We start from the raw sequence: 27,694 nt of genomic DNA, 5'->3' as shown, positions 1-27,694 counted from the left end.
GAGGTACTGTCACTACTGAAATTTGGAGCAGGAACCTCAAGGAAAACTTAAACATTAAGCTGGACTTGGGATCACTCAGGGAGGTAATATGGGGAACTATAGGAAATGAGAAAATCATGGAAGCACAGGACAATATAGTGGAAGATGACCTCAACAGCTAGAATCAAACATTTAGGTCAGCTGTCAGAGAACGAATTACACTTTTCCTTGCTTTTCAGATTCAGAGATCTTGGTGTTCTAAAAAATCACACATATTTTGAATATTTATACATGTCAAATTTATTTTGTGAAATGTATTTTAACTAAAAAGTGTGTACAAACATATATATCCAGTTAAAAAACAACAAAGTGATTTCCCATGGAGGAATCATGCAGTTAGAAAATAAAGCACTGTCAGTAACTTAAAGTTCCCTTGTACATCACAAACCATTTGGTGATGAAAATAATCATTTCAGATTTGAACCAGTGCTTTCAGATTGTTCAGGTCCGTGATGATGACCCATGATTGTCCTTAGGACAGAGATAATCCTTGAGGAGTTGACAGCACTATTTCATGACATCTTGAAACGCCTCTATGAATTAGTCATTATGGAGGGTAAAGATAAAAGGGTTCAAGGCCTGCCCATGGCTGAGTGGTTAAGTTTGCATGCTTCGCTTCGGCAGCTCAAGTTTTCTCCAGTTTGGATCCCAGGCACAGACCTAGCACTGCTCATCAGGCCATGCTGAGGCGGCACCCCACATAACACAACTACAAGGACCTGCAACTAGAATATACAACTATGTACTGGGGAGGGGGGAGCGGCAGGGTGGGGAGGGGGGGCTTTAGGGGTAAGAAGAAGAAGAACAAAAAGATTGGCAACAGATGTTAGCTCAGGTGCCAATCTTTAAAAAAAAAGGTTCAGAAAGGGAGTCACCACTGAAATCATCAGTGGCACCACCCTGTTGTACTCGGCTGCCTGGATTTACTTGGATTTCACGTAGAGAAATAAGCAGACACCATAGCCGATTACAACAAAGGTGAAGTGGGAGGCACATGTAGAGAAGGCTTTCCTCCGGCCAGAGGCTGAGGGGATCTTGAGGATGAAGGAGATGACGTAGGTGTAGGAGACAACCGTCGGGGCCAGAGAACCAATGATAATGACCACAGCCATTCAACACAGAACAAACTCTGTGAAAAGACTGTCCTCACAGGATAGTTTCAGCAGTTGCCCTCACTGACAGTAAAAATGGTCTAACACATTTGATTTGCAGAAATTAAACTGAAATGTGGCATACATTGGCCAGATTTAAAATAGGAACCCAAACACCCATGACACAACTACCACCCAGATGCAGGTGTAGCTGTTCCTAACAATGTTGTACTTCAGAGGGTTACAGACAGTCACATAATGGTCCACAGCCATCGCTCCCATTAATATAAACCATGACATACCCAAGGAAAGGTACAATACAGTTGTGCACCACATGCAGTCTCATGAAGCGGCAACCCCTAGAGTATCAAGGGGATTGCAACAGATGTGATCAGGATCCCTAGACAGAAAGGTAGGCAAGGAAGAAATACAAGGGAAACTGCAGACATTTGTCAACACAGACCATCATGATGATGACTGTGTTTCCAATTAATGTCACAGAGTAGAAGAGGAAGAAGGTAGCAAACAAGATATGGCATTATTCTTGCGAGTCAAGGACCTAAGAGATATAAATTCAGCGGCACTAGAGTGATTCCTCCGGTTAGTTCTGAGCACTTCCTCCTTATGAAATCTAGAGAGTAAAAGCGAACACTGCTTCTATCTCAAAACAAATAGAAACAGTTCCAGGCAGAGAAAATATTCTCCTCTTCTTCATAGGCTCTAAAATATCACTAGGAAAGGTTTGTGTTCTACTGTTCCCTCTACGTACAATGCTAATTCTTTTAAGAATGTACACAATATATGAAGAAAATTGCTTCTGGCCCAGAAGATGAGGCCAGTCACCAACACCACCCCATAGGCAAGACAACTCCTTGCCCAATACACACCACCTGCATCTCTCAATCCACAGGTTATCCTGCCTCCCACTCTACTCTGAACAGCCATGCAGTCTGCCTCCCTGACCACAGCATGCTCCTTTATACCACTAAGTCCCTTCCATGGGGAATGCCCTAAACTATCTGGTCCACCAAGCATATTCTGTCCTGTGAGCTCTGCTCCAGTATCACATCCTATAAAAAAGTTTTCCCACCCAATCCTACCCAAATCTGGTTATGTGTTTACTTTGGTTCTTCCTGACACAGGGTCTATTTGCATCATAATCATTTTAAAGGCTTTCCTTTACCTCCATCATCATAGGTATCACTGGTGGGTGTGAATGTGCGGAACTCTGAGGAATTTCTGTAATATGTTGAGGGCAAGGACTGTCTTTCTCAGGCCACTGGTCAGCTAGTTCCCTGAATGAATTACTGTTTTCTTTCTCCCTACTCTTGGAAGGGAAAGTCTGCCTTGCTCTGCTCCCCAGTGAATGTGTCTTCTCATAGGAGGTAGGCTAACAAGCACCTGGGCTTAGTCAGTCAGGGGCCTCTTTCTCCCAGACTCTAATACCAATTCCAGACTAACAGGAGGAGGGTCTAGAGGAGAGCGTGGGAGGAGCTTCCATCCTCAGTTTCCACCTGTCCCACACTGACCTCATGCTGGGACTGGCAGACAAGAGACTAAAGGTCCAATTTCAACATCCTCTGCCTTCACAAGAGCCCAAAACCCTAGATCCAGCAGGAAGTCAAAGCCACCAAATGTGAAATCTGGGCCCAGTCCAGGCCCTACATATAAGTGGCCATAGTCTCAGTCTAACAGAAGTTCAAAAACTCTCCCCAGAGCCAATGTTCCTTTTACAACCAGGTTTTTCCTACAAAATCATATGAAAAATTAAAGACTCAGTTGTAACTAACATGAAATAGACCCAAGGACCTGAGCCCCTTAGGATTTCTGGGCTCCATCTCTCATTTCCTTCAGGTCTTTGCTCAAGTGCCCAAGCTCAGGGAGCCTTTCCTCATCATCTTCTCTAAAAGGACACAGACCACCCTTCACTCTCTGTCACCTCACCAGGATATATTTATCTTCTCAGCTCTCCTCAACTGAAATTATATGTTTGCTTTTTGTTTATTTCTGTCTCCCATTTTACAATGTAAGCTCCACGAAATCAGAAAGTTTGTCATGCTTGCTTACCGTTTCTGCTACTTGATGAATATTTTTGAATGAATAAGTCAATGAATCGATCAATTAATGAATTTATGAACAAAGCTTATCTAGTCCCAGCTAAGGCCAATTCTGAAGCCAATTCTCCCTTCAGTCTTCACTGAAACACTGCCCTGCCAACATGCACTCCTCTCTCTGCAGATCCCTTATAAAATGGCAATTGGGTAACAATTGTTTGGAGAGCTCAGTAGTCTGCCTTCCATCATTTCTGTTTAGCCAGGACCAGATGAAAAGGAGAGAGGAGGGTCATAACAAGAGCAAGGAGCTGTGCCTATGTCCAATATTGGGTCAGGAAAGAGCGGAATCTACTCTCTGCTGTACAGGGAGTGGGGATTTGAAGATGAGCCCATACAGTCTTCTGCTCCCCTAGCCCACTCTTCAGGCTGTAGGTATCCTTGTTCTAGAAGGAAGCCGGACTCAGAACTTCCCGTTTGATCCTCTCCTACTCTGTCTTTCACAGAGAGAAACTGCTAAAAGATACTTACCTCCAGAGAAAGAGACTGAACTGGAAATTCTATAGCTCTCAAGGATGTGCCCCAGGCTACTACGCTCAGCCTGACTAGTGCTGAGCATGCTCTGTGGGCCAGAGCAAGTAGCTGCTGTTTTCACTCTCAGTGAAAGACAAAATTGTCCTCACACTAGCTTGTAGAAAAAAATTCAGTAATAACTGCTATGGGAAGCCCAATTGTATCTCTCTGACTTTCTCTCCTTCTTTCCCTCCCCAATGTGTCGCCAAGGAGAGTTATATGCTGAGGAACCAAATTTGCCTAAGTTCAGAGAAACCCTAGGGATGCAGTGAAGGGAAAGACAGAGAAACTTCCAGCCCTTCTCTCATGAGGCTAATCAAATTTAAGAACTCTTAAAAGTTTTTTTAATGGCCACACTTGAAATCTCCCTCATCAGGAGTTTCTCAGCACCCAGGCTGCCCTCCTCCTAGGCCCCAAGTCCCCCATAGAAACATCAGAAAACAAGTAGGAACTGTCAGAACTAACTTTGTCAAACTCTAGAAAAGAATAAAAGATTTATAACAACCAAGGAAACACTGATTCAAGAAAAAGGCAACTTAAAAATGTTAAGAAAACTTTGTGATGAAGAAAACTTTTATTTACCCTTGCCCATGCTTTCCCCCTCTCAGCAGCAGTCTTGAAATAGCAATTTGCATTCCCATTGTGGGACCCCAGTCCCTGGTTCTCAAGGGAGCAGAGTAGATCTTACTTACAAAGTATTGTGCACGTCTGTTCTAACTGTCTGGGGCTACCTGAAGGACTGACACAAGATGCTTCTCCTTGTTTCACCTAACACAGAACTCACCCAGGGTGGAAAGAGGCAGGCATTGCTCAAGCAAGTTTTTGCTTACTAAAAACCCTCAGCAACCTGGGGCAAAAGATTATTGTTAAGACATACAATAGGCCATCGAAAACCTCAGAAGGAAAGTTTCTTTGGGAAATTGGGGTTTTTAAAAGCACTTGCATTATACTGGGGGATTTAGCTGTAAATGCCTACATTAAAAAAGTAGAAAGACTTCAAATCAATAACCTAACTTTGCATCATAAGGAATCAGAAAAAGAAGAGCAAATTTAATCCAAAACTAGAAAAAGGAAGGAAATAAAAATTAGAGAAGAGATAAATAAGACAGAGGATATAAAAACAACAGAGCAAATCAACAAAATCAGAAATGGGTTATTTGATAAGATTGACAAAATTGACAAAGTTTAACTAGATTGACTAAGAAAAAAAGAAAGAAGACTCAAATTACTAAAATCAGAAAAGAAAGTGGAGACATCATTATGTATTTTATATAAATAAAAGATGATTATAAGAAAATACTATGAACAATTGTATCCAACACATTGGATAACCTGGATGAAACAGATAAATTCCTAGAAACGAACAACCTACCAAGACTGTTTCATTATGAAACAGAAAATCTGAAGAGACTTATAACAAGTAAAGAGATTAAATTGATAATCAATACCTCTCCAAAAAAGTCCAGAGCCAGATGGTTTCAATGGTAAATTCTATCAAAGATTGAAAGAAGAATTATCACCAATCCTTCTCAATCTCTTCCAACAAATAAAAGAAAAGAAACTTTCTAACTCATTCTATGAGGTCAGCATTATCCTGATACCAAAGCCATACAAAGACATCACAGGAAAAGAAAATAGACCAATATCCTTTACAAACATAGATGCAAAAATCTTCAACAAAATACTAGCAAAGTGAATCCAGAAGCATATTAAAAGGATTATACACCACGACCACGTGGGCTTTGCCCCAGGAATGCAAGGGCGGTTCAACATAAGAAAACTCAAAGAATGTAATACAGTATATTAATAGAATGAAGAGGGAAAAAACCACATTATCATCTCAATTGACACAGAAAAGGAATTTAACAAAAGCCAACATCCTTTCATCAACTCAGAAAACTAGGAACAGAAGGAAACTTCCTCAATATTATAAAAGGTATGCACAAAAAACCCCTCAAAACTAAAATCATACCCAATGGTGAGAAACTGAAAGTCTTCCCACTAATATCAGCAATAAGACAAGAATGACCACTTTCACTGTTGCTATTTGACATTGTCCTGGAAGTTCTAGCCAGAGCAATTAGGAGGGAAAAAAAAGAAGGAGGGAAAGAAGGAAGGAAGGGAGGGAGGGAGGAAATTCAAGTCACCCAAATTGGAAAGGAAGAAGTAAAGCTATCTACATTCTCAGATGACATAATCCTATACATAGAAAATGCCAAAGAATCCACAAAAAACCTACTAGAGCTAACAAATGAATTCCACAAAAACTTACAGAGTTCAAAATCAACACAGAAGAGTCAGTTGTTTTTCTAGACACCAGCAAAGAACAATCCAAGAGGAAAATTAAGAAAACACTTCTATTTACAATAACATCCAAAAGAATAAAATACTTGTTACTGAAATACCTATTACCTATACCTAAAATAACATTTAACCAAGGAAGTGAAAGACTTGTACTGAAAACTAAACAACATTGCTGAAAGAAATTAGACTATTACATAAATGAGTCAAAGATGGCCTCTGTGTATTGCCCATAGGTTGTTTACTTCTTCACTGCAGGTTGAGACCTGTTAGTGCAACAGCTCAACAGCACCAAACTCTATCTTTCATGCATCCAATTTATTTTTTAAATAGCCCATATAAGCAGATTTTTAGCTATTTGAGCCTTCCTGCTTTGTATACCCCACATCTGCTGACCATTGATAAAATAGATCATCATAGTTATAACAGTCTCAACTTGCTACAGCCCTTCAGAGCCCATAGACTCCACATAGTACTGCTGAGTGACATCACCTAGACAAGGAAGGCTCCTCTCCAACCCCTTATTCCCCTGGGAGCTTCCTTGCCTTCCTCCCCTCCTGGTGGCCCCTTGTCTTAGGCCTTTGGACAGTCTCATGCTATGAAGGACTTCCACGCTCATGAAACCCTGTCCAATAAAGTTTGTTGTGTGTCACTGCTCCTCATGGTCATATTTTTTTCCTAGATTATTTCCAAAATCCCTTACACAGACCTCAGTAAATAGAAATAACATACCATGTTCATGGATGGGAAGACATAATATTGTTAAGTTGGCAATCCTAGCAAAAGCAACCTACAGAGTCAATGTAATCTCTATCAAAATTCCAACAGCCTTTTTTGCAGAAATGAAAAAGCTGATTCTTAAATTTACATGGAATTGCAAGGAATCCTAAATAGTCAAAACAACCTTGAACAAGAACAACAAAGTTAAAGAACTCACATTTCCCAATTTCAGAACTTACTACAAAGCTACATAATCAAAACAGTGTGGTACAGCCATAAGGATGGATATGAAGACCAATAGAATAGAATTTAGAGCTCAGAAATAAACTCACATAGCCAACTGGTTTTCAACAAGGGTGCCCAAAACATTGAATTTCTGTAAGAAGGTGCTGGGAAAACTGGATTTCCACATGCAAAAGAACGAAGTTGGGCTCCTATCTCATGCCATTTACAAAAATTAACTCAAAATGAATCAATGACCTAAATATAAGAGCTAAAACCGTAAAAATCTTAGAAGAAAACATACAGGTAAATCTTTATGACCTTGGATTTGGCCATTGATGATAGAAAAGCATGAGAAACAAAAGCACGAGAAACCAAAAGCATGAGAAACAAGAGAAAAATAGATAAATTGGAGTTTATCAAAAGTACAAACGTTCGTTCACCAAAGGACATTATCAAAAAAGTGAAAAGACAACCTACAGTATAGGATAAAATATTTGCAAATACTATATCTGATAAGGGTTTACTATCTAGAATATAGAAAGAATTCCTACAACTCAACAACAAAAAGACAAACAAACCAGTCAAAAACTGGGCAAAGGTTTGAATAGACATTTTGCCAAAGAAGATACACAAACGGCCAATAAGCACATTAAAAGATGCTCAATATCACTAGTCATTAGGGGAATGTAAATCAAAACCACAGTGAGAAATCACTTCATACCTACTAGGATGGCTACAATTAAAAACAAACAAACAAACAGAAAATAACAAGTGTTGGCAAGAATGTGGAGAAATTAGAACCTTCATATATTGTTGGCAGAAACGTAAAATGGTCCAGCTGCTGTAGAAAACAGTTTGGCAGTTCCTTAGAAAGTTAAACATGGTATTACCATATGACCCAGAAATTCTACTTGTAAGCATATATTCAAAAGAATTGAAAACAGGGACTCAAACAGATATTTACGCCGTTGTTCACTGCAGAATTATTCATAATAAGCAAAAAGTGGAAGAACTCTAAATGTTCACCAACAGATGAACGGATAAACAAAATGTGGTGTATACATGCAATGGAGTATCACTGAGCCATAAAAAGGAATGAAGTTCTGATAAAGGCTACAACATGGATGAACTTGAAAACATTAAGCTAAGTGAAACAAGTCAAACAAAAACGACAAATGTCGTATGATTCCATTTATATGAAATATCTAGAATAGGCAAATTCATAGAAACGCAAAACAGATTAGAGGTCACCAGGGGCTTGGAGAAGGGGAGAATGGAAAGTTATTGCTTAATGAATAGAATTTCTGTTTGGTGTGATGAAACAGTTTTGGAAATAGTGGTAATGGCGACACAATATTGTGAATGTAATTAATGTAATTAAGCATACTGAATTTTACACATCAAATTATTAAAATGGTAAATTTTGTTATATATATTTACCACAGTAAGAAAAAAAGACTTGAGAGGAGGAGTATTAAAACAAACAAACAAACAAACAAAACACCCAGAGATGACCAAATGGGCTCCTGTCAAAATTTTTTCTTCATCTCAAAGCCCTCATGAGCCCCATATTCCCCAGATGGTCTCTGCACTCCCTCTACCAGATATCCTCTGGCCAAAGTTATGAGATCCCTCATAAGAGAAATAGAGAGCATCTGCCATCCATCCAATCTCACGGTCTGCTAATGCTACAGCCCATTCCAGTCTGCCCAACATGCAGGCATTCCAGCTGGCTGTTCAGACATACCTTTCCCTAGCAGGTCTTCAAATTCTATTGGGTCACCTCCCTGAGCTGGCTGGAGTGGGAAGCAAAGAGTGAAGGGTCAAAATGCAGGGGCTGAAGATTATAAAAATCACTTCAATGTGCTTATCTTTGCTTTTGGAGAAATAATTATTAATAAATTAGAAAATTAACAGAAGCTCATGTTAAAAATTCAAGCTGTATAAAAGGAAATAAAGTAGTTAAAAATTCAATATTCCTCTAGAGTTGTCCCATCTCCTAGAGCTAAATACTTTTATTCACCTCTTATGCATCCATACAGAAATTATCCATGCATATATTTGATATGTACCCATACACTCTTTTCTTCAAGCAGTATTCTATCATACATTGGCTGGTTCAGATCCTGGGCGCTGACATGGCACCACTCATCAGGCCATGCTGAGGTGGCGTCCCACATAGCACAACCAGAGGCACTCACGACTAGAATATACAAGTATGTACTGGGGGGCTTTGAGGAGAAGAAGAAAGAAAAATGAAGAAGATTGGCAACAGTTGTAGCACAGGTGCCAATCTTTAAAAAAATAAATAAATAATTAATTATGTTAAATTTTTCTTTTATCAAATTGCCTTCCAAAAAGTTGCAATAATTTATAATCTCTTGAAATGAGATTACATTGGGTCTATGCCCAGAGTCTTTGAGCAGTATGTTTCCACTTCAATGTTAACTCTGTGCAGACCCTAGAAATGACGCTAACGTATCAGGAGTCAGTAATTGTATGGTGTCCTGGAAATAAGGACACATCTCAGAGGTCCTTGCCCCATGGGAACAGTGTTGACAGCTGCCCAGGAAGTGTCTGTGCTAACATCTGCCTGTTTGCCTTGGAGCAGCTGTGTTGGGTCATATGATTACAGATGGAGAATGTGAAAGGAAGGCTGCTGGCAAACGAGGAAATGCAAAGGACGTAGACTCAGACTCTTTCTCTCAGGACTCCTTTTTCAGAATCAATTTCCTTAAATCATATCCTAGATCCTAGATTCAAAGCCACATCAAATCATCAGAAAAAGGAGCCTGGTGTCTTGAGTTCTATAACCGACTCTTTCCCTGACTTATTGAATTCATGGTTCTATGTTTCTCTCCAAAATACAAAGAGCAGACTATCCAGGATGAAAAAGGAAAAACTATCATAGAGAAGAGTAAGGTCTCTGAAATTGGTTAAGTCTGTCTTCTACCTTCATTCAGCAGTAGAAATTCCTCACATGGCCTCTCGTATCCATTCTCAACTCTCTTCATTTCATTCTGCACAAAGGAACTCCACGATCCTTTTTAAAAAATCGTGGTTAAAATACAGATAACATAAATGTACCATCTTAACCATGTTTAAGTGTCGAGTTAAGTACATTCACATTATTGTACAACAGATCTTTAAACTCTTTGCATCTTGTAAAACTGAGACTCTATACCCATGAGACAACTCCCCACTCCCCTCTCACCCCAGCCTCTGGCAACCACCATTCTACTTTCTGTCTCTATGAATCTGACTACTCTAGGTACCTCACTTAAGTGGAATAACATAGCATTTGGTTTTTTGTGTGGACTTTTTTCACTTAGTATAATGTCCTTAAGATTCATCTATGTTGTAGCATGTGTCAAAATTTCTTTAGTTTTAAAGACAGAATAATATTCCACGGTTCCATGGTATGTATATACCACATTTGTCCATTCACCCATTGATGGGCACTTGGGTTGCTTCCACCTTTTGGCTACTATGAATAATGCTGCAGTGAATATGGGTGTTCAAATATCTTTGACACTCTACTTTCAATTCTTTTGAGTATATACACAGAAGTGAAGTTGTTGGATTATATGGTAATTCTATTTTTAACTTTTTGAGGAACCATCATACCATTGTCCACAGGCTGCACCATTTTACATTCCCACTAAAGTGCACAAGGGTTCCAATTTTTCCACATCGTTGTCAACACTTATTTCCTGGGGGTTTTTTTGACTGGTAGCCATCCTAATGGATCCGAGGTGATCAGAAACCTTTTAAAAAGCCAAATTGGATCATCTTACTCCCCTGCTTAAAACTCTTCTAACACGTTTCATTGTTCTTAGGGCAACTCTCCAGTCTCTAGCAAGACCTTCAGCATTCTATGATGATATAGCTTCGTCCACTTGGCTCCCACCGCCTGCTCTCATTTCTTTTGCTTTCTCTCCTCCAGATACCCTCATAGTCTCTCAGCTCATTGAACAAGTTTTGCTCCCTCCTCATGCCTCAGGACCTTTGAACGTGCTATTTCCTTTATCTTAAATGTTTTTCCCCTTCCCACCCACCCTTCCTAGTCAACTTTTATACATTTTTCAGCCCCTACTCAAAGGTCACTTACTCAGGAAGGCTTTCTCTGACCCATTCTGTTAAATGCTCTCATTGTATCCACTACTTTTGCTTCATGGAGTTTTTCACAATTTGTAATTACATATGTATTTGGTTTATTATTATTATTATTAATGCTGGTTCTCCCCTCTGTATCAGAGGGAGAGATTAGAAAAAGAGATCATTTTCTTTTTCACACTGTTGTATTCACAGGCCCTGGCATGTATTAAAAACTCAATCTTTGCTTCCCTTTAATTGCAAATAAGTTTGAGTATATTTTCACAGCTTTTAAAGCCATTTACAATTGTTTTTCTGAAAACTGTCTCTTTATATACTTGCTGCTTTTTAATGGTTTGTTGGCTTTTCTCCTATGATTTTAGTAAGTTTTTGTATACATTAAAGTAAGTGTGCTCTTTAACTCTAATATGTATTGGAAATATCTTTCTCAGTTTTCTGTTTGCCTTCTGATTTTGATTATGCTTTGCCATGAAGTAATTTTTCTCAAATTGCACAGTATTATTTTTCAATCTTTTATTTCATGGTTCTCAAGTTTTATGTTTTGTTTACAAAGTGCCACTCCAAGGTTACATGTTTTTGTTGTTATTAAATGTTTTCTCTTACACTTTTTTATGCTATGAGTGGTCTTTATTGTTTCCTTTTTTTCACTTTCAGTTTTTCTTCAATAGTCTGTGCTATTCTTACAAACAGAGATAAGCAATAAACTTTTTAAATTTTACATTTAAATTTTGCATTTATTTTAAACTTTCTGACTTGAAAGAGATCCCATACATCAGGGCATCTTTGAAATGTAGGGTACCCAATATTTAATACTAGTGAATATGAAGTTGAATGACTTACTCAAGGTCATATTGCAATTTACTAGTAAAACAGATTTAGTGACCAGGGTCTCCTTATTCTTAGACTAATGTTCATTATTAGTATAAAATACTGTTTTGTAGAGGGTTTTTTATGAATAATGAATCGTTCTGGATAATCTCTTAGAACCTACAAAATCTGATAAGACTCAAAAATATCCATGGGGGCTGGCCTGGTGGTGTAGTGGTTAAGTTTGCGCACTCCGCTTCAGTGGCCCAGGGTTTTGCAGGTTTGGATCCCAGGCATGGACCTATGCGCTACTCATCAAGCCGTGCTGTGGTGGCATCCCACATACAAAATAGAGGAAGATTGGCACAGATGTTAGCTCAGGGACAATCTTCCTCAAGCCTCAAGCAAAAAGAGGAGGATTGGCACCAGATGTTAGCTCAGGGCTAATCTCCCTCACCAAAAAAAAAAAAAGTCCATGTAGAAATTGTTTCATTTTGGCACATAATAGACGCTCAGTGAATTTTATCCCCATATCTTATCCTAGAGTGAAATTCGAATAGACAGGAGGGCTAAATGTAAAATTTGAAAAGAGAAAAAGGAAAAATAAGTAAATTTCTTTTATAATTTAGGAGTGTGGAAAAACTTTCTCACTGTGATACAAAATCCAGAAGCATAAAAGAAATAATAGATAAGTTTGTCTACACAAAAATTTTTAAAAATTTAACTCTTACCTGTCAAAATGACCTTAAGCAAAGTCAAACACAAAAACGTTTTGGAGAAAATGTAGGTAAATTATATCAGAGATAAAAAGCTAACCTACTTAATATATAAAAAGCTCTTAAAATCAAGAAAATAGATCAAAACCTAAAAGAAGAAAGTTAAAAAAATAGAAATCATCAGCCCTCAGAGAAAGATACACAGATGCCCCTTACAAATATGATGTTCAGCTTCACTCACTATAAGAGAAATTCACATTAAAATGACAATGAGATACCATTTCTCCTCTATTAGATTGGCAAAAATGACTTGTTGGGAAGACTGATGCAGAACGGAGCGAACTGCTTTCTCCAACAACCAACTCCTTTGATGGCAGTTTCAAGGATACTCACAGAGGGAAGGGGTCGGGTGGAGGTAGGTCCACCTACTACCCTGTAGCATTTGGAGATAACCTTTAACTAAGGTTCATTCTGCTCAGTACTAATAGGAGATCGAAACTTTTGGGTTTGTCTTGTGATATAACATTCCCAAAAACACACGGAAAAGGAAGAGAGAGGTTGATGGAGATAGACATGTAAATATAAATAAGTATATAGCAGCCTATCACTGATAAATACAAGGCTGAAATACAAAGCTCAGATAGGTGGGATCAGTGCACCTCAGGCAGGGATAAAAAACTGCAGGCTTCCTCCCACCCCACCCCTTCTCCAGCTCTGCCCCTGCAAAACTCTCTGCATGGAGTCGCTGGGCTTCTTGTAGGTCTCTGGCTCTCAGAGAAGCTACAGGAGGAATAAAAGGAGCTAAGCTTGGTCTCTGCCCCTGAATCCATCGAGCAGAAAGATCTCTCCATCTTCCCTTAGGAGAAGTAGGAGAGCTAGTAGGGCAAGAGGTCAGGAGTGTTAGGCACAATCTCTCCTCCTGGACACCAGTGAGGCAGGGAATAAATGTAACTACTCTAATAATAATCTACCACCTTCTATCTACAACCCACCCTTCCAGTTATATTCAGCTAATCTGTGTTCACTTACCTTGTACTGTGCCCATTTTGGACTACTTACTATGTGCCAAAGGCTTGCTTACCAAATGCTGTCCCTATCTCCCTGAATTCAGACTTCTGTTCATGCTGATTCTGACTTTTGAAATGTCCTCTCTTCCCATCTTTATCTATTAATGTTGTACCAGTACTTTAAGGACTAGCTCAGATGATTACTCTTTCGAGTAACCTGTGCTTCCATCCAGACGTGATCTCTTCCCCTTTGGAATTTTCTGAGCACTCGGTACCTCTCCTCTAGAACCTAGCAGGTCCAGCGCTACACTACAGTTATTTGTAGACATATCTTATCCCAATTATGTGGATTTTAGTTCATAGTTCTTAGTTCCGGGACAGGGTTCACTTTTACATCTTCACAGAGTCTGGTGCAGTATTGAACACATTGCTTGTATTCAGGAAGTTTTTGTTAAAAGAGGAATAAATGTGTGTGTGAACAAATGAGGAAATCCCCTGGGTCTCATTTCTAGAAAAGTTTTGCCAACTGAAAAGTCAATGTTCTTTGATATATGTATACATGTATTCTGATCTTCAAAAAGAAGTGATATGCCTCTTAGGGAAAGAGTAATGGTTTCAATTTATTGTGTACCTATCATGTGTCAGATGCTTCACACAGGTTCTCATTCAACAACGACAGTGACCCTGTTACTAAAGAAGCAGCTAACATTCATTGAGCTCTTACTGTGTACTAAGCCCTCTTCTAAGAACTAGATGCATATTATGTAATTCATAATCCACAACTACTCTATGTGGTATTAGCAGCATTACCTCTATTTTACTAGATAAGGAAAATGAAATAGACGTTATGTAACATACCCAAGATTGCTATAAGTTGTGAGTAAGAAAGCCAGGATGCAAATGCCAGCAGCTCACCTCTGTAGTCTGAGCTCTCAATCACTAGTTATTATTATCCCCTTTTTTGGAATGACAAAACTGAAGTTCAGAGGATTTAAGTAATTTTTCCCCAGACACACAGCTGGATTTTGAAACTAGATATATCTGATTCTACAGCTTCATATCAACCCCTAACATCTACTACCTCCCTTACAAATGAACCTCCTCTCCTGTCTAATAAACTTAAAAACATTTTGAGTGGCAGAGCTTTGGGCCTCAATTCAGGAAGACAGGATGGAGCCTAAGTGAAATGGTAATCTAAAATATTGATAGATATTATAGATATCTATCAATATCATGATACCTATAGATAATATAAAAGCCTATGAAACAACTTTTTAGTTTTCTCCCATCAAACACAATCCATGTGAAACTCTTGGAAGAGGCTCCAGGGTCCTAAACCATTAATTCCATCTCCAAATACAGAAGGAATGCAATGAAATGTGAATTACATGATGCATAAATTGACGGATTATATAAGTCCCTTAACATATTCCCAAGTACTCAGGTCCATCAGCAGCAAGTGTTCTGGGAAGGAGGTATGGGGTGGAGATGAGAAAAGAACATAACTCAAGACTCTAGATTTTTATAGCACTAGTGTTATCAGGACCATGTCAAGTATGGTCCATGGATCGGAGCTGGTCCTTGAACTGTTTGCTACTGTTCCATGAAAAGAAACTTACAAACCGGAAAGTAAATAGTTAGAAACATTTATGGCAATATGGCTTGGTGTGAGATCCAGACACAAATCCAAGGGCTGCTGACTGACTGACTTTGAACAAGCTAATCCCTGAACTTCAGTTGCCTTATCACAATAAAGATGGTCCTTTAGAAAGCAGAGGCAAGGATTAAAGAGCTGACACTCTGAAAGTTACACAGCCAGGGAAGTAAGGGTGAGGAATAAGTGGAAGTGAGGCAAGGGGAGACATGAAGCAAAGCTATAGGAAGGTGTGAAAGACAAAACCACCCCTCAGAGCAGCCCACAGCAGGGAGAGAACAGTGGGAGTTATCTGTATGGCTCCCCCTTGTCTCATTTCCCATTGGTCAAGGTTCATGCCCTGGGATACAACTACTCAGAATTCATGATGGTACCATCTTCCCCTTGACAGTCACTCAAGAAGCCCAAACCAAGGCCTGAAAGTGTGCCTTTTATACAAGTTTAAAAGTAGTGTGGTCATTTGGCATAGATAGGCTCAGCTTATGGACATGAGAGCTATTCACTCTCAGAGCTTTGACTCACCTTCCAGGCAGCTTGGGGAGCCCAGAAAAAGTGGCAGCAGTATGATCTAGGAGACAGACAATGCCTTTGGAAAGAAAGAGGCAATTGAGAAGATCAGAGGAGATGCCGAAGGTTTGTGTCTAATAAAAATGGCCCTACAGATATTTCATGAAAATTAGTAAGAATGAACATATAAAGCAGCTAGGACACAGTAGTCCAGACTGATCACAGAGATAGAAAGGATTTTTGGAAACTGTATCATTTGAGACGTTTTTAACTGTAGTAACGGAAAGCCCAAGTCAAATTGTCTTACACATAGAGGGAATCTAGTAAATGATAACTAAAAATATCCAGAGGGAAGACCTAAATCGTAGCATGGTTTTATCGGAACTTTAGCTACATTCCTGGGCATTTCTCTTGCTTTGAACTTCTTCTGTGGGTGTGTGTCATCCTTAGGCAGCTTCGCTTCCGTGGTGGCTGCAAAATGACAGCAGCAATTCTGACGTCTCGTTCACATGGCGCATTGCCCAGAGCGATGTCTCAACATAGCTCATTATAGTGTTATCTCAACATTGAATATAAATAGAAGAATTGATGTTTAATAAGCCAAATTGTGGCATATATCCACCTCTGAACCAAATACAGGGATTTCACTGGTAAGCTTAGGTGAAGCAGGCCACACCCCTAGAGGATGATTGTGACATAATAGAGGAGGGGTAGAGTGGGTGCTGGGAAGGCAATCACAGTGTCCACTACTGAGATCATCAGGTCTAACTCTTTTGTTTCATAGATAAACATAAAAACCAAAGCTCAATGCTTTTCCAAATTTGCATAGTTTGACAATTCTAGGTTAAGAATTAAACTCTACTGAATATCAGTCCCCTACATATTTCCAAAGAAGGAGGTAGACTGGGAAAGAAAAGATGTTGTGTCAGAAGTGTGTAACTATTAGGCAAGTATGTGGTAATAAACATGGTGAAAGAGAATAGTTTACCCAGGAAATCCATAGAAATGAAGACCCATAATCGGATTTCTGAATGAACTCTCCAGGAAGCTGAAGTGGGTCTGACATTAATAAATAAATAAAAACAGAATAAACTAGGGGTAAATAGAAGCCAAAAATGTAACATATACACATGAGTGTAGAAGGGATCTTTGAAGCAGTCTATAAATACAGTTATAGGTAATAAAATTCAAGGTAATCCCTCTCCTCCTGAGCTGAGAGATAGACACGATTGAATCAGAAGGGTGAAGACAAGGTGAGAATCTGAGAGTAGAGAAGAACCATCTACCTGACCACAGGGCAAGGCTTCCTATTCCCATTATTGCTGTGTTCTCCACTTACTACATTGAAATTTGTTGGTCTGTACCAGGGATCCATTTTAATGCAATAGACTTAAAGAGCAGGGAATGGAAGATAAGCCCCACCCCACGGAAAGAGAAAAAGGAACCAGAGAGGGAATGTAGCAGTGATTGGTAGGCATGTCAGGAGAGGGAGGTGGATGTGATGGTGACAGAAGACAGAGCACAGGCTACCTGAAGTCCTTGATGGACTAAGTTAAAATAGGGGATAGGAAAGAAAGTCTTTGGAACCAATCATCTACAGGATTGGAGTTTAGGAGAAATTAACAGGGTACTTAGAAAGGTATTCACACTGTGATTTTAAGCAAATAAAAAAGCAGGAAATGGGGGGGAAAGTATTGGTAAAAGTCCATCCTACCATTTATGAAATTCTTGATATTTGTAATCTGCATTACAGCTGAGGTGCAAAATACAGAAATCCTTATTCCAAAAATTACACTGACCTTTGTGTGGCCTCAGCAAACCTAAGAAAAACTTGAATTCTATACATCATTTAAGTAGCTAATGGAAATATTAACTACAACCACGCATAGATACACACACACACACACACACACACACACACACAGACACTCAGGAGACACCTGGTCATTAGAAGAATTGCTAAATCACTTAATCAAATTTCAGCAAATTACTGCTCAGCTATGTGGTTTACATCTTGTTCAAATAGACTCCTGGTAGCTATTGTCCCTCATTTCCACTTGTCTTTTGTGTTCTTAGGATAAAGCAGAGAGTATTCAACAGAAATATCTGAATTGGTAGGATCCAAAAGGCTCCTGGATGAACTCCACTTCTTGAGAGCAGCATTCATGTTTTCGATGTTAGGAACATTTATTTATGAGTTGGGAATAAGCAAAGAAGCAGTTAAAGAAACTAGTGTCATGTCAACACCCAGGAGTCATCACTGATCTCTTTTGAAATTCCAGTTGAGCCTAGATTCCAGAAAAGACTGAGACTAACATACATAATGTGGTTGCCGTGGATAAGCTGGTAATTAAGGGTGTCAGTGGAGCTCTATATCAGCTTGTTTTGTAGAAATAATGTTGTTGATCCATGGAGTATAGCTGTAGAGGTCAGTGAAAACAACACTGTGTCCTGTCAGAATACATCCGTTTGCCCAAGACATAATTCCTTGTAATTCCCTGCCACATATGGCTGGTGCAGCTGTGACCACCTGCCAGACAGAGTAGAGGAGATCAGAACCTCCCTCCCACCCGAAAATTCCCCAAAAACTCCCCCTCCTCCAAAAAATTCCCCCCAAAAAAATCTGAACAAAAATGTGAGCCACTATATTTGCCATGCAAACTGGCCCAGGATATAAGAAAATAGTGTAAAAGCTTCTTTCCACTGCACTAACTCCCTCTACCTTCCAGTCTTTCCTAGACAGAAATTTCAAAGGAGTAGCTGGAAGTTAGCTTTACATGCCCCAAAAATCTATTCCTCATCTCTAAACAGGAGGGAGGAGAGAGAGAGGCATCATTCTTCAGCCCTTTACTCTCTGAACTCTTAGCCTGATTGCAAAATCCAGGATGAGAGGTAGCAGACACAAAGAGAAAGAGAAAGAGCAAAGACTGTGCTTGTGGGCAAATAAGATGAGAAAAGTTACCTGGCACTGCTCTTTGCTTCCTAGTATGTCTCCGAAACAGAAAAAGTCTTCAAGGAATTTTTCACCCAGGAATATTTTGCAGTTTAAATCAGAATTTATTTGAGCCTTAATGCTGTGCACGTTACCGTGTCGATGTCCTAAGCACAAGAAATAAAAGAGACTTTCTTTCTTGTTTGCATTTTCACAAGGCATCCTGCCTCCTCCTCCTTCAGAGCTTCTGCTCAGTTAGAATGGACTGCACCATCGCTTAAACATCGTCCTGCCCAGGTTATCATCTCTGAAAGATGATCAGCATCAAGAGGGGGTTGGTGAGAAGACACTCCACACATCAAACAAGATCTGATTCTCTGCCATCACCAAGTTTGTGATGTTAGACAATTCGTTAAACTCCCTGAGTCTTGGTTGCCTCATTTATAACATACCAGTCCTAAGAAAATTTTTCTACGTGATGTATTATTACAATTGTATAATATGTATAGGATGCTTAGGGCCTGGAACTTAATTGGTGCTCAACAAATTGTAGCTATTATCATTGTTGTTGTAACTCATAACAATATTGCTCCTGTTAGATAAGGGGAAAATACAATTTTCACCAATTTGCAAATTAAGATTCAAAGAAGTTAAAGAATTTGCCCATAACCCTATAATCAATGGCAGAACCAATACCCAAACATAGATCCTTGAATCCCAGTCCCCTGCAGTCTATGTCAGGTGTTACATGTATGTATCAGGATGTATGTATTTAGGATTTGATTCCCAAAGCCCAAAATGAGGCTTCTGGTCTAGAGAGCCAACATTGTTGCTCCATTTTAGTTTTACACATGTGCTTGGAAATCTGGCATTGGGCCTATAAGTTCCGATTCCTTCCCCCTAATTCCTCAGAGATCCTCAGGATGTGAATATATCCAAGAATACAACTAGTTCTTCTTTTTGACAGTCACTCACCAAATTCATTCTGTAACCAGGTGTGAATCAAGCAATCTTTAATTGGATTCTTCTTGAGAGTAGGCAACTGAAAAATCTGGCTGGAGAAGAAGGTGAGAGATATAGACAACTTTATCAGCATTAGGTCATTTTTAGGAGAAGTGACAGTGAAGTTTGGGTGAATGATGATCTCTTCATAAGGTAGAATCTCCCCAGGAAAGACTTGAGAATTTCGGGAACCACCATGAAAGATCACCTGGAGATCCCTGGAAAATGAAGGAGAGAAAAAATACTGATACTATCATACATCACAAGGCTGATTACACACACACACAACTTCCTTCTATAGTGACCCATTTAACCTTCTCCTCTCATCTCCGTCCATTTGATCTTTTATGCATAGCTGCCGCATGTGGTCACATAGGTTGTGCACTATACAATTCAATGGGTTGCCATTCACATACACTATAATGTGAATGGTGCCTCCAGGAGTTCAAGCAATGCAATGGCTCTACTCTTAGCATAATTCCAGAGAGAAGTTCCTACTCAACCTAGAAACAGTTGAAAGAAGCATGCAAATGGGTAGTCAAGGTTTCTAGGAAAGTAGTATGTTCTGTTAGGGAGGTTCCTTTGGGAGTTGGAGGGAACAGGAAATGTGAGACGGTACAAAGGAAATGAATGAAAGCTTAGAGAGTTAAAATATTTTAAGCCAGGGAGGATCATCCAAATACAATATGTTCTACTCATCTCTATCAAAACTTTGCTGGATAAACAGGGTTTTCTGGTGGTCTTTTGGGAGAACAATAGTCAAAAATCCTGGATGTTCCACTGAGATCCAGTTGAGATCTACTCACTAACATGGTTCAAGACCCTAAATTCAGAACAGGATACTCCCCTGAGTCCCGAGTCTCCCATTCAGGGATCTCTTCAACCGCAGGGGTGAGATAAGTACCACATTGGTACTAAGCGCCAATTTTTTTGTTGAGCTCCCAAATGGCAAATTTTGTCTCCTAAAAACAGAATCATTTGTTTCTCAGTCTGTCCTTGTCGTTTTGTTGGGACACTTTGCTTATAAGATAAAATCTAAAGGGATAGGACAGAAATAGGCCTGATAAGTCCACCCTTCAGCCAACCCCAAGGATTGGCAAGTTTAGAAGATCTCATCAGAGCAAGCATCTTTTAGACAAACTTTGCTTTGGTTCACTTTTACAAGACATTATACACTATGATTTTCTTTACTCTTGTTTTTGTGTTCCTGAGAACCTCTGTACTTAGTTTCATCTGCTTGGAGCAAAGGATTTTTGCTGAGTCCTTAGTTAGGGGTGACTGGTCTTTGGCCAAATTGTTTTTACTGACTTTTGCAGTTCTCATTGGACCATTTCAGTCTGTTTGGTCCTCTATACCAAACATGTGCTCCTTCACGTTTAAATTTATGTACCTCTCTAATTGGTATAATTGCCCAAGGAAAATATGAAATTGCAGTGACCACTTTGAAGAACTTTTGACATGAGCAAGACTGTTCATTTGAGAGATACATTAGAAGAAAAGGGGAAGAAACTCTCATGATAAAATTCTCTCTCTTGTCTGTCTAAATGAAAGATCACTTAAAGACCCCCTCCTCCCTTCCCACACCTCTGAAATTAATAAGTACTGGTGCTTTAATTATACAACTTGATGGAATTGTTAGGCCCAATTTATTGTCTAAATCAGCTGTAGTAACTCTCTTGTGCTCTGTGTTTGTCAAATTGGCTTTTTCTGTATGTAAGCTCACTCTCCTTTCTTGCAGAGGGAAAGTCATTTGTGTTTACTGTGTTCTTTACGTAAAACCGATCTCCTCTTATATTTTCTTTTTTCTTTCCTTTGCTTCTCTTTGTTCCTTCTCTTAATATATTTTGCAGTTTAATTTATCATAAAATATGTTTATAAGTAAATACAGAAGTTTATTTATATTGAGGAGAGTCCACGATAATTAGATGACTCCTTGGAGCCTTGAAACCCAGCAGGTTGATCCCCATCACTTACGGTAAGAAGCAGTGTGCTGCCGTCAACACCCACTGAGGGGCAACCAGAGTCCCCACACAGGACTGGTAACCAGAATTCAGGTGTAATATGTGGATAAGATGATTTTCCCCTTCCCTGTCTCTACTAACAAATGAAATACCACCTGGAACACAGAGAGAGGAGAATTAAGGAATATAATCCAGCCAATGAAAGGAAATTCGAGGATTATGGAGATTTCAGGATGCCAGTGCCAGATAAATCAATATTTACCACTTGTTAATCACTTAGGCCATACTCTATGGTATTAGAAGTCTATTCTATACAAACACTATACTAAGTAAGTACTTCATGTACTTTTTAAATTTTCACAGAAAAAACTGTGGAGTGGGTAAATTTTATATTACTTTATAGATTAAAAACTTTACATTAGGTCATACAACTAGTGAACAACGGTTGGTTCAAGGATTCAGACTTCAGTCTATCTGACTCCAAATCCATGTATGCCCTTCTCCTCTACGTGACCTCCTACTTCTCCTCACCCTGTCTGCTGCTCTCCAGGATGGCTGAGCTCATTTTCAGTCTCACGAAGGCCTAAGGTTTCTTGGCTCAATCCACAGTTACAGCAATGCAACCTTTCCTACCGCTGCAGCCCCCTGACTTTTCCCACTTGTCAATTGCAGGGATGCACTGAGAGCAGTCATCATGACTCCAACAGAAATAAACTAATTAAATAAAATTAAAACTAAAACTTTAATCCTGGTATGAGAATATAAGGAGAGACACTTTGTACAGATGGGCATTTAAATATATTACAGTACTTATTCTCTGGAAATAGGTGCCTGGATTCAAATTCTGGCTCTATCCTTACTAGTAGTATGAATTTGAACAAATTATGTAAATCCTTATATCTTGATTGCTTTATTTGTACACTGAGATCATAACTGAACTTCTCTCCTAGGGTTGTTATAAGGACTAACTGTGTTAATATATGTAAATTGCTTGGAAGAATGTTTGGCATGTAATGAGTGTTCAATAAATGTTATTTCTTACTAATGTAGTTTCAAGAACATTTATATGTTGAGAAAATGAAAACAATGCTCAGAAAAAGACATAGACAAAGCCCCTCCATGAACCCTCAAATGACCAGACGTCAGATATTCACTGACATCTCCTTTATTTGCATTGTTGCTGTTTCTTTACCACTGATAGCTCTAGCCCTAATTTAATCCTCCCACCCCCTAAATAAAACTTTTGAGGTACCCAATTAACAAAGTGGTCCTTCTTCTTGACTGCATCTCATTCTAAACTCCGTCTTCAGAATTATCCAGCACAAGCTCAAACCCTGCAAGACGCCCCTCCCCACTCCCCTTACTGGGGCACTTCTGAGGTTCTCTGGAGTGTGTTCTCCCTGCTGCATAATGCAAAGTGAAACTCACTATTTTTTTAATTATTGGTGTGTTCTTGGTGGCATTTGGTTGGTGGACTCAATAATTTAGATCAAATCCTGCTTTCTCCACTTTAGGAAAGGAGACAGGAAAATAGAAAAATATTAGCAAAAATAAATTTATGTTCCAATTTGGGATTCTCTCTCTGTGTCAATTTATGTTTCTCAGTGTATGGGCTTTTCATCTGTAGACAATAAGTAGTGAAGGAATAATGACTTGTATAATATCCCCAGCAACTAGCACAATTGTCCAGCACATAGTAGGAACTCAACATGTATGTATTACACAAATGAATTAATGAGAGATTGGAGTAGAATTCACTTTGTGTGCAGTGGCCCACTGGCAGGCTCTGAAATTAATGCAATAGTTTTCTGAATCCGTATGTGAAGCAAGAGTCATCAGAAGACTAAAAGTTAATGTTATGTATACATATATGTGTGTACTTTTTTCAAAATCATATATGCATGCATTTATTGAAAAAAAATTTACTGAATAATTATATGTACCAGGCAATATATTGCATGTTAAATATAAAAGGCAGAAGCAGGGGCCAGCCTGCTGGTGTAATGGTCAAGTTTGTGCACTCTGCTTCAGTGGCCCGGGGTTCACAGGTTCAGATCCTGGGTGCAGACTAGCACTGCCCATGCTGTGGCAGTATCTGACATAAAATAGAGGAAGACTGGCACAGATGTTAAGGCCCTGAGCTAACATCTGTGCCAATCTTCCTCACAAAAAATAATAATCATAAAGGCAGAAGTAGACTCTGGCTTCATGAAATGAGGGAGGTGGACAATAAGCAAATAGGCACATAAATGAATAGTTACTCATTGTGACAAGGAAGCAACAGTGTTCTATGAGAAAGAATAATATGAGGGTGTAAATGAAGGGTCTAATTTGGTTTGCTTGGGTAAAGAAGTACTTGCTGGGAAAGTAAAAGTTGGTTCTGAGACATCAAAGATGAGAAAAACTGAGAAATATTTATGAAGTTCACAGTCCAGAGGCATAGGCTCACTAAAAGACTGAGATCTAATCCTAAGACTATTAGATCCCCCCACACCTCACCTACCACATTGCTAAAGGCCTGTGTACAACAGCTCATTTGACCCAGTATACGATGTCTGGCTATCAGAAAAACCTTACAAGGGATATCAAAAGGCAAAAAACATGATTTGAAGAGACAGAGCAAGAATCAGGAATCAGATATGACAGGTGTGTTGTCATTGATTATTGGACCAGGAATTTAAAACAACTATAATTAATATTCCAATTAATAGTCTAAGGGCTGTAATGGATAAAGTAGACAGCATGCAAGAACAGAGGGGAAATGTAAGCAGAGAGCTGGAAATCTCAAGAAAGAACCAAAAAGGAATATTCAAGATAAAAAAAAACACTGTTACAGAGATGAAGAATGCCTTTGATGGGCTCAATGGACATGGTTGAGGAAAGAACCTTTGAGCTAGAGGATATATCAATAGAAAACTCCAAAGCTTAAAAGAAAAGAGAACAAAGACTGGAAAAGACAGAAAAGAATGCCCAAGTACTGTGAGACAACTACAAAATGTGTAACATATGCATAATGGGAATACCAAAAGGAGAAGAGAGAAAGGAAGAGAATAATATTTGAAACAGTAATATCTGAGAATTTCCTCCAAATTAACAGCAAATATAAAACCACAGATCTAGGAAGCTCAGAGAACACTAAGCAGGATATTTGCCAAAAAAACAAAACAAAACAAAACAAAAATCTACATCTAGGCATATCATTTTCAAATTACAGAGAACTAAAAGTAAAGAAAAAAATCCTGAAAGAAGTTGGAGGAAAAAAAACACCTTGCCTATGGAGAAAGAAAGATAAGAATTATATCTAACTTCTCCTCAGAAACCATGCAAACAAAAAGAGAGGAGAGAAAAATATTGAAAGTATTGAGAGAAAATAAAACACCAACCTAGACTTCTGTACTCTGTGAAATTAGCCTTCAAAAATGAAGGAAACATAAAGACCTTCCCAGATGAACACAAATTGAGGGAATTTGTTGCCAGTAGACCTATCTTGCAAGAAATGTTAAAATAAGATCTTTAAGAGAAGGAAAAAAATATATAGGTCACAAACTTGGATCTACATAAAGAAGAGCATAAAAGAAAGAATAAGTGAGGGCAAAAAACCCTTTATTTTTGCTATTCTTAATTTATATAATAAATAACAGTTTTCTAAAATAATAATAGCAACAATGTATTTGATTATGTATCCTTATTTATATATATGTATATATGCTTATGTATTAGTGAAATGAATGACAACAATGATACAAGGGACAGAAAGGAGGAATTAGGATTATTTTGTTATTATAAATTACTTACACTACCTGTGAACTGGTATAGTGTTATCTGAGAGTGGACTATATTAGTTGTAAATATATGTTGCAAACTCTAAGGCAACCATATAAAAAAGTAAAAAAAAGAAGTATAACTGATATGCTAAGAAAGGAGAGAAAATGGAATCATAAAATGCTCAATCAAAACCACAAAAGGCAGGAAAAAAGTGGAAGACAAAAGTAGGATTAAAGAACTAGGGCAGAGGCTGTCCTTGTGGGAAAATGGTTAAATTCTCATGCTCTGCTTCAGTGGCCCAGGGTTTCACTGGTTTGGATCCTGGGCATGGACATGGCACTGCTCATCAGGCCATGCTGAGGCGGCATCACCCATGCCACAACTAGAAGGACTGGCAACAAAAATACATAACTATGTACTGGGGGGATTTGGGGAGAAAAAGCAGAAAAAAAAGAACTAGGGCAACAAATAGAAAACAGTAACAAATATGGTATACATTAATCCAACTATATCAATAATCACTTTGAATGACAATGGTCTAAGTGCATCAATTAAAAGACAAAGATTGTCAGAGTAGATCAAAATATAAGGCTCAACTATACGTTGTCTACAAGAAACCCACTTTAAGTGTAAAGACACATATAGATTAAAAGTAAATGGATGGAGAAAGATAACCATACTAATCAAAAAGAAAGCAGGACTAGTTATATTAATTTCAGACAGAGCAGACTTCAAAGACAGCAGGGTTATCAGAGATAAAGAGGGGCATTACATTACAATAGAGAGATCAATTATCCAAGGAGAAATAACAATCCTTAATGTGCATGTGCCTAGTGACAGAGCATCAAACTATGGGAGGTAAAAACTGATAGAACTGCAAGGAAAAATAGATGAATCCACTATCATAGTTGGAAACTTCAACATCCCTCTGTTAGAAATGGACAGTTCCAGCAGACTGAAAATCAGTTACGACAGTTTAACTCAACAGCACCTTCAATCGATTGGATATAATTGACAATTACAGACTACTTTATGCAAAAACAGCAGAATATACATTTTTCTCAAGCTCTTATGAAACAATTACCAAGATAGACCATGTTTTGGGCCATACAATACACCTTAACAAATTTAAAAGAATAAGAATCATATAATGCCTGCTCTCAGGTGACAATGGAATTAAACTAGAAATCAATAACAAAAAGATATCTGGAAAATCCCAAAATACATGGAGATTAAACAAGACACTTCCAAATAACACATGGGTCAAAGAAGAAATCTCAAAAGAAATTTTAAAATATTTTGAACTAAATGAAAATAAAAACACAATTTATCAAAATTTGTGGATGCAGTGAAAACAGTGCTTAGAGAGAAATTTTTAGCATTAGAGATATGTATATTAGAAAAAGAAAAAGATCTAAAATCAATCATCTCAATTTCCACTTTAGGAAACTAGAAAAAGAAGCAAATTGAATTCAAAGTAAGCAGAAGAAAAGATATAACAATTAGAGCAGGAAATAAATTGAAAATAGGAAATTAATAGAGAAAATCAATGAAACTAAAAGCTGGATCTTTGAAAAGATCAGTAAAATCAATAAGTCTATAGCCAGGATAACCAAGGAAAAAAGAGAGATGACACAAATCACTAACATCAAAAACGAAAGAAGAGAGGCCCGCCCTGTGGCCAAGTGGTTAAGTTTGCACACTCTACTTCAGCAGCCTGGGGTTTTGCCAGTTTGAATCCTGGGCACAGACATGGCACCACTCATCAAGCCATGCTGAGGGAGTGTCCCACATAGAACAGCCACAAGGAGCTAAAACTAGAATATATGACTATGTATTGGGGGTCTTTGGGGAGAAGAATTTAAAAAAAAAGAAAGATTGGCAACAGATGTTAGCTCAGGTGCCAATCTTAAAAAAAAAAAAATGAAAGAAGAGACATCACTACAGATCTCATGGACATTGAAAGGATATTAATGAAATACTATTAAAGCTTTATGCGAAGATGAAATGGACCAATTCCTTGAAAGACAATCCACCAAAACTCAAACAAGAAAAAATAGACAATCTGAATATATCTATATCTATTAAAGACATTGAATCAATAATAACACTCCAAAACAGAAAGCACTGGACCCAGAAGCTACATTGGTGAATTCTATGAAACATTTAAGGAAGAAATTATACCAATTCTCTACAGTCGTTTTCATAAGATAGAAGCAGAGAGAAT

At 38.5% G+C, this 27,694-nt stretch overlaps 1 protein-coding gene and 1 pseudogene across 1 annotated transcript; both read right to left on the bottom strand.

Moving 5' to 3' along the window:
- Positions 1-241: 241 nt before the first annotated feature.
- LOC106842573 (olfactory receptor 9A1-like) lies at positions 242-2,319 on the bottom strand (annotated as a pseudogene).
- A 15,652-nt stretch (positions 2,320-17,971) lies between these two features.
- Positions 17,972-22,267, bottom strand: LOC106842607 (probable inactive serine protease 58). Its single transcript, XM_070517323.1, has 5 exons — positions 22,234-22,267; positions 21,716-21,857; positions 19,715-19,959; positions 18,770-18,906; positions 17,972-18,337 (listed from the first exon to the last, which is right to left on the bottom strand). The coding sequence occupies exons 1-5, from the start codon at positions 22,265-22,267 to the stop codon at positions 18,167-18,169; spliced, it is 729 nt and encodes a 242-aa protein (XP_070373424.1). The 3' UTR covers positions 17,972-18,166.
- Between the last annotated feature and the right edge of the window lie 5,427 nt (positions 22,268-27,694).

The sequence above is a fragment of the Equus asinus genome, chromosome 1 (genome assembly GCF_041296235.1).
Source record: "Equus asinus isolate D_3611 breed Donkey chromosome 1, EquAss-T2T_v2, whole genome shotgun sequence".
NCBI lineage: Eukaryota > Metazoa > Chordata > Mammalia > Perissodactyla > Equidae > Equus > Equus asinus.
Note: the sequence above shows the minus strand (reverse complement) of the source record. Positions and strands in the feature narration are given on the sequence as shown.

What these genes read in the sequence shown, in the direction of transcription:
- LOC106842607 (XM_070517323.1), bottom strand. Translation starts at nt 22,267, where the DNA reads ATGAGCTCAGCCATCCTGGAGAGCAGCAGACAGG. An exon ending in CTGGTTACAGAATGAATTTG is followed by an intron (nt 18,907 to 19,714) that starts GTGAGTGACTGT and finishes TCTTGTGCTTAG; the next exon opens with GACATCGACACGGTAACGTG. An exon ending in GAAGCAAAGAGCAGTGCCAG is followed by an intron (nt 18,338 to 18,769) that starts GTAACTTTTCTC and finishes TCTGTCTGGCAG; the next exon opens with GTGGTCACAGCTGCACCAGC.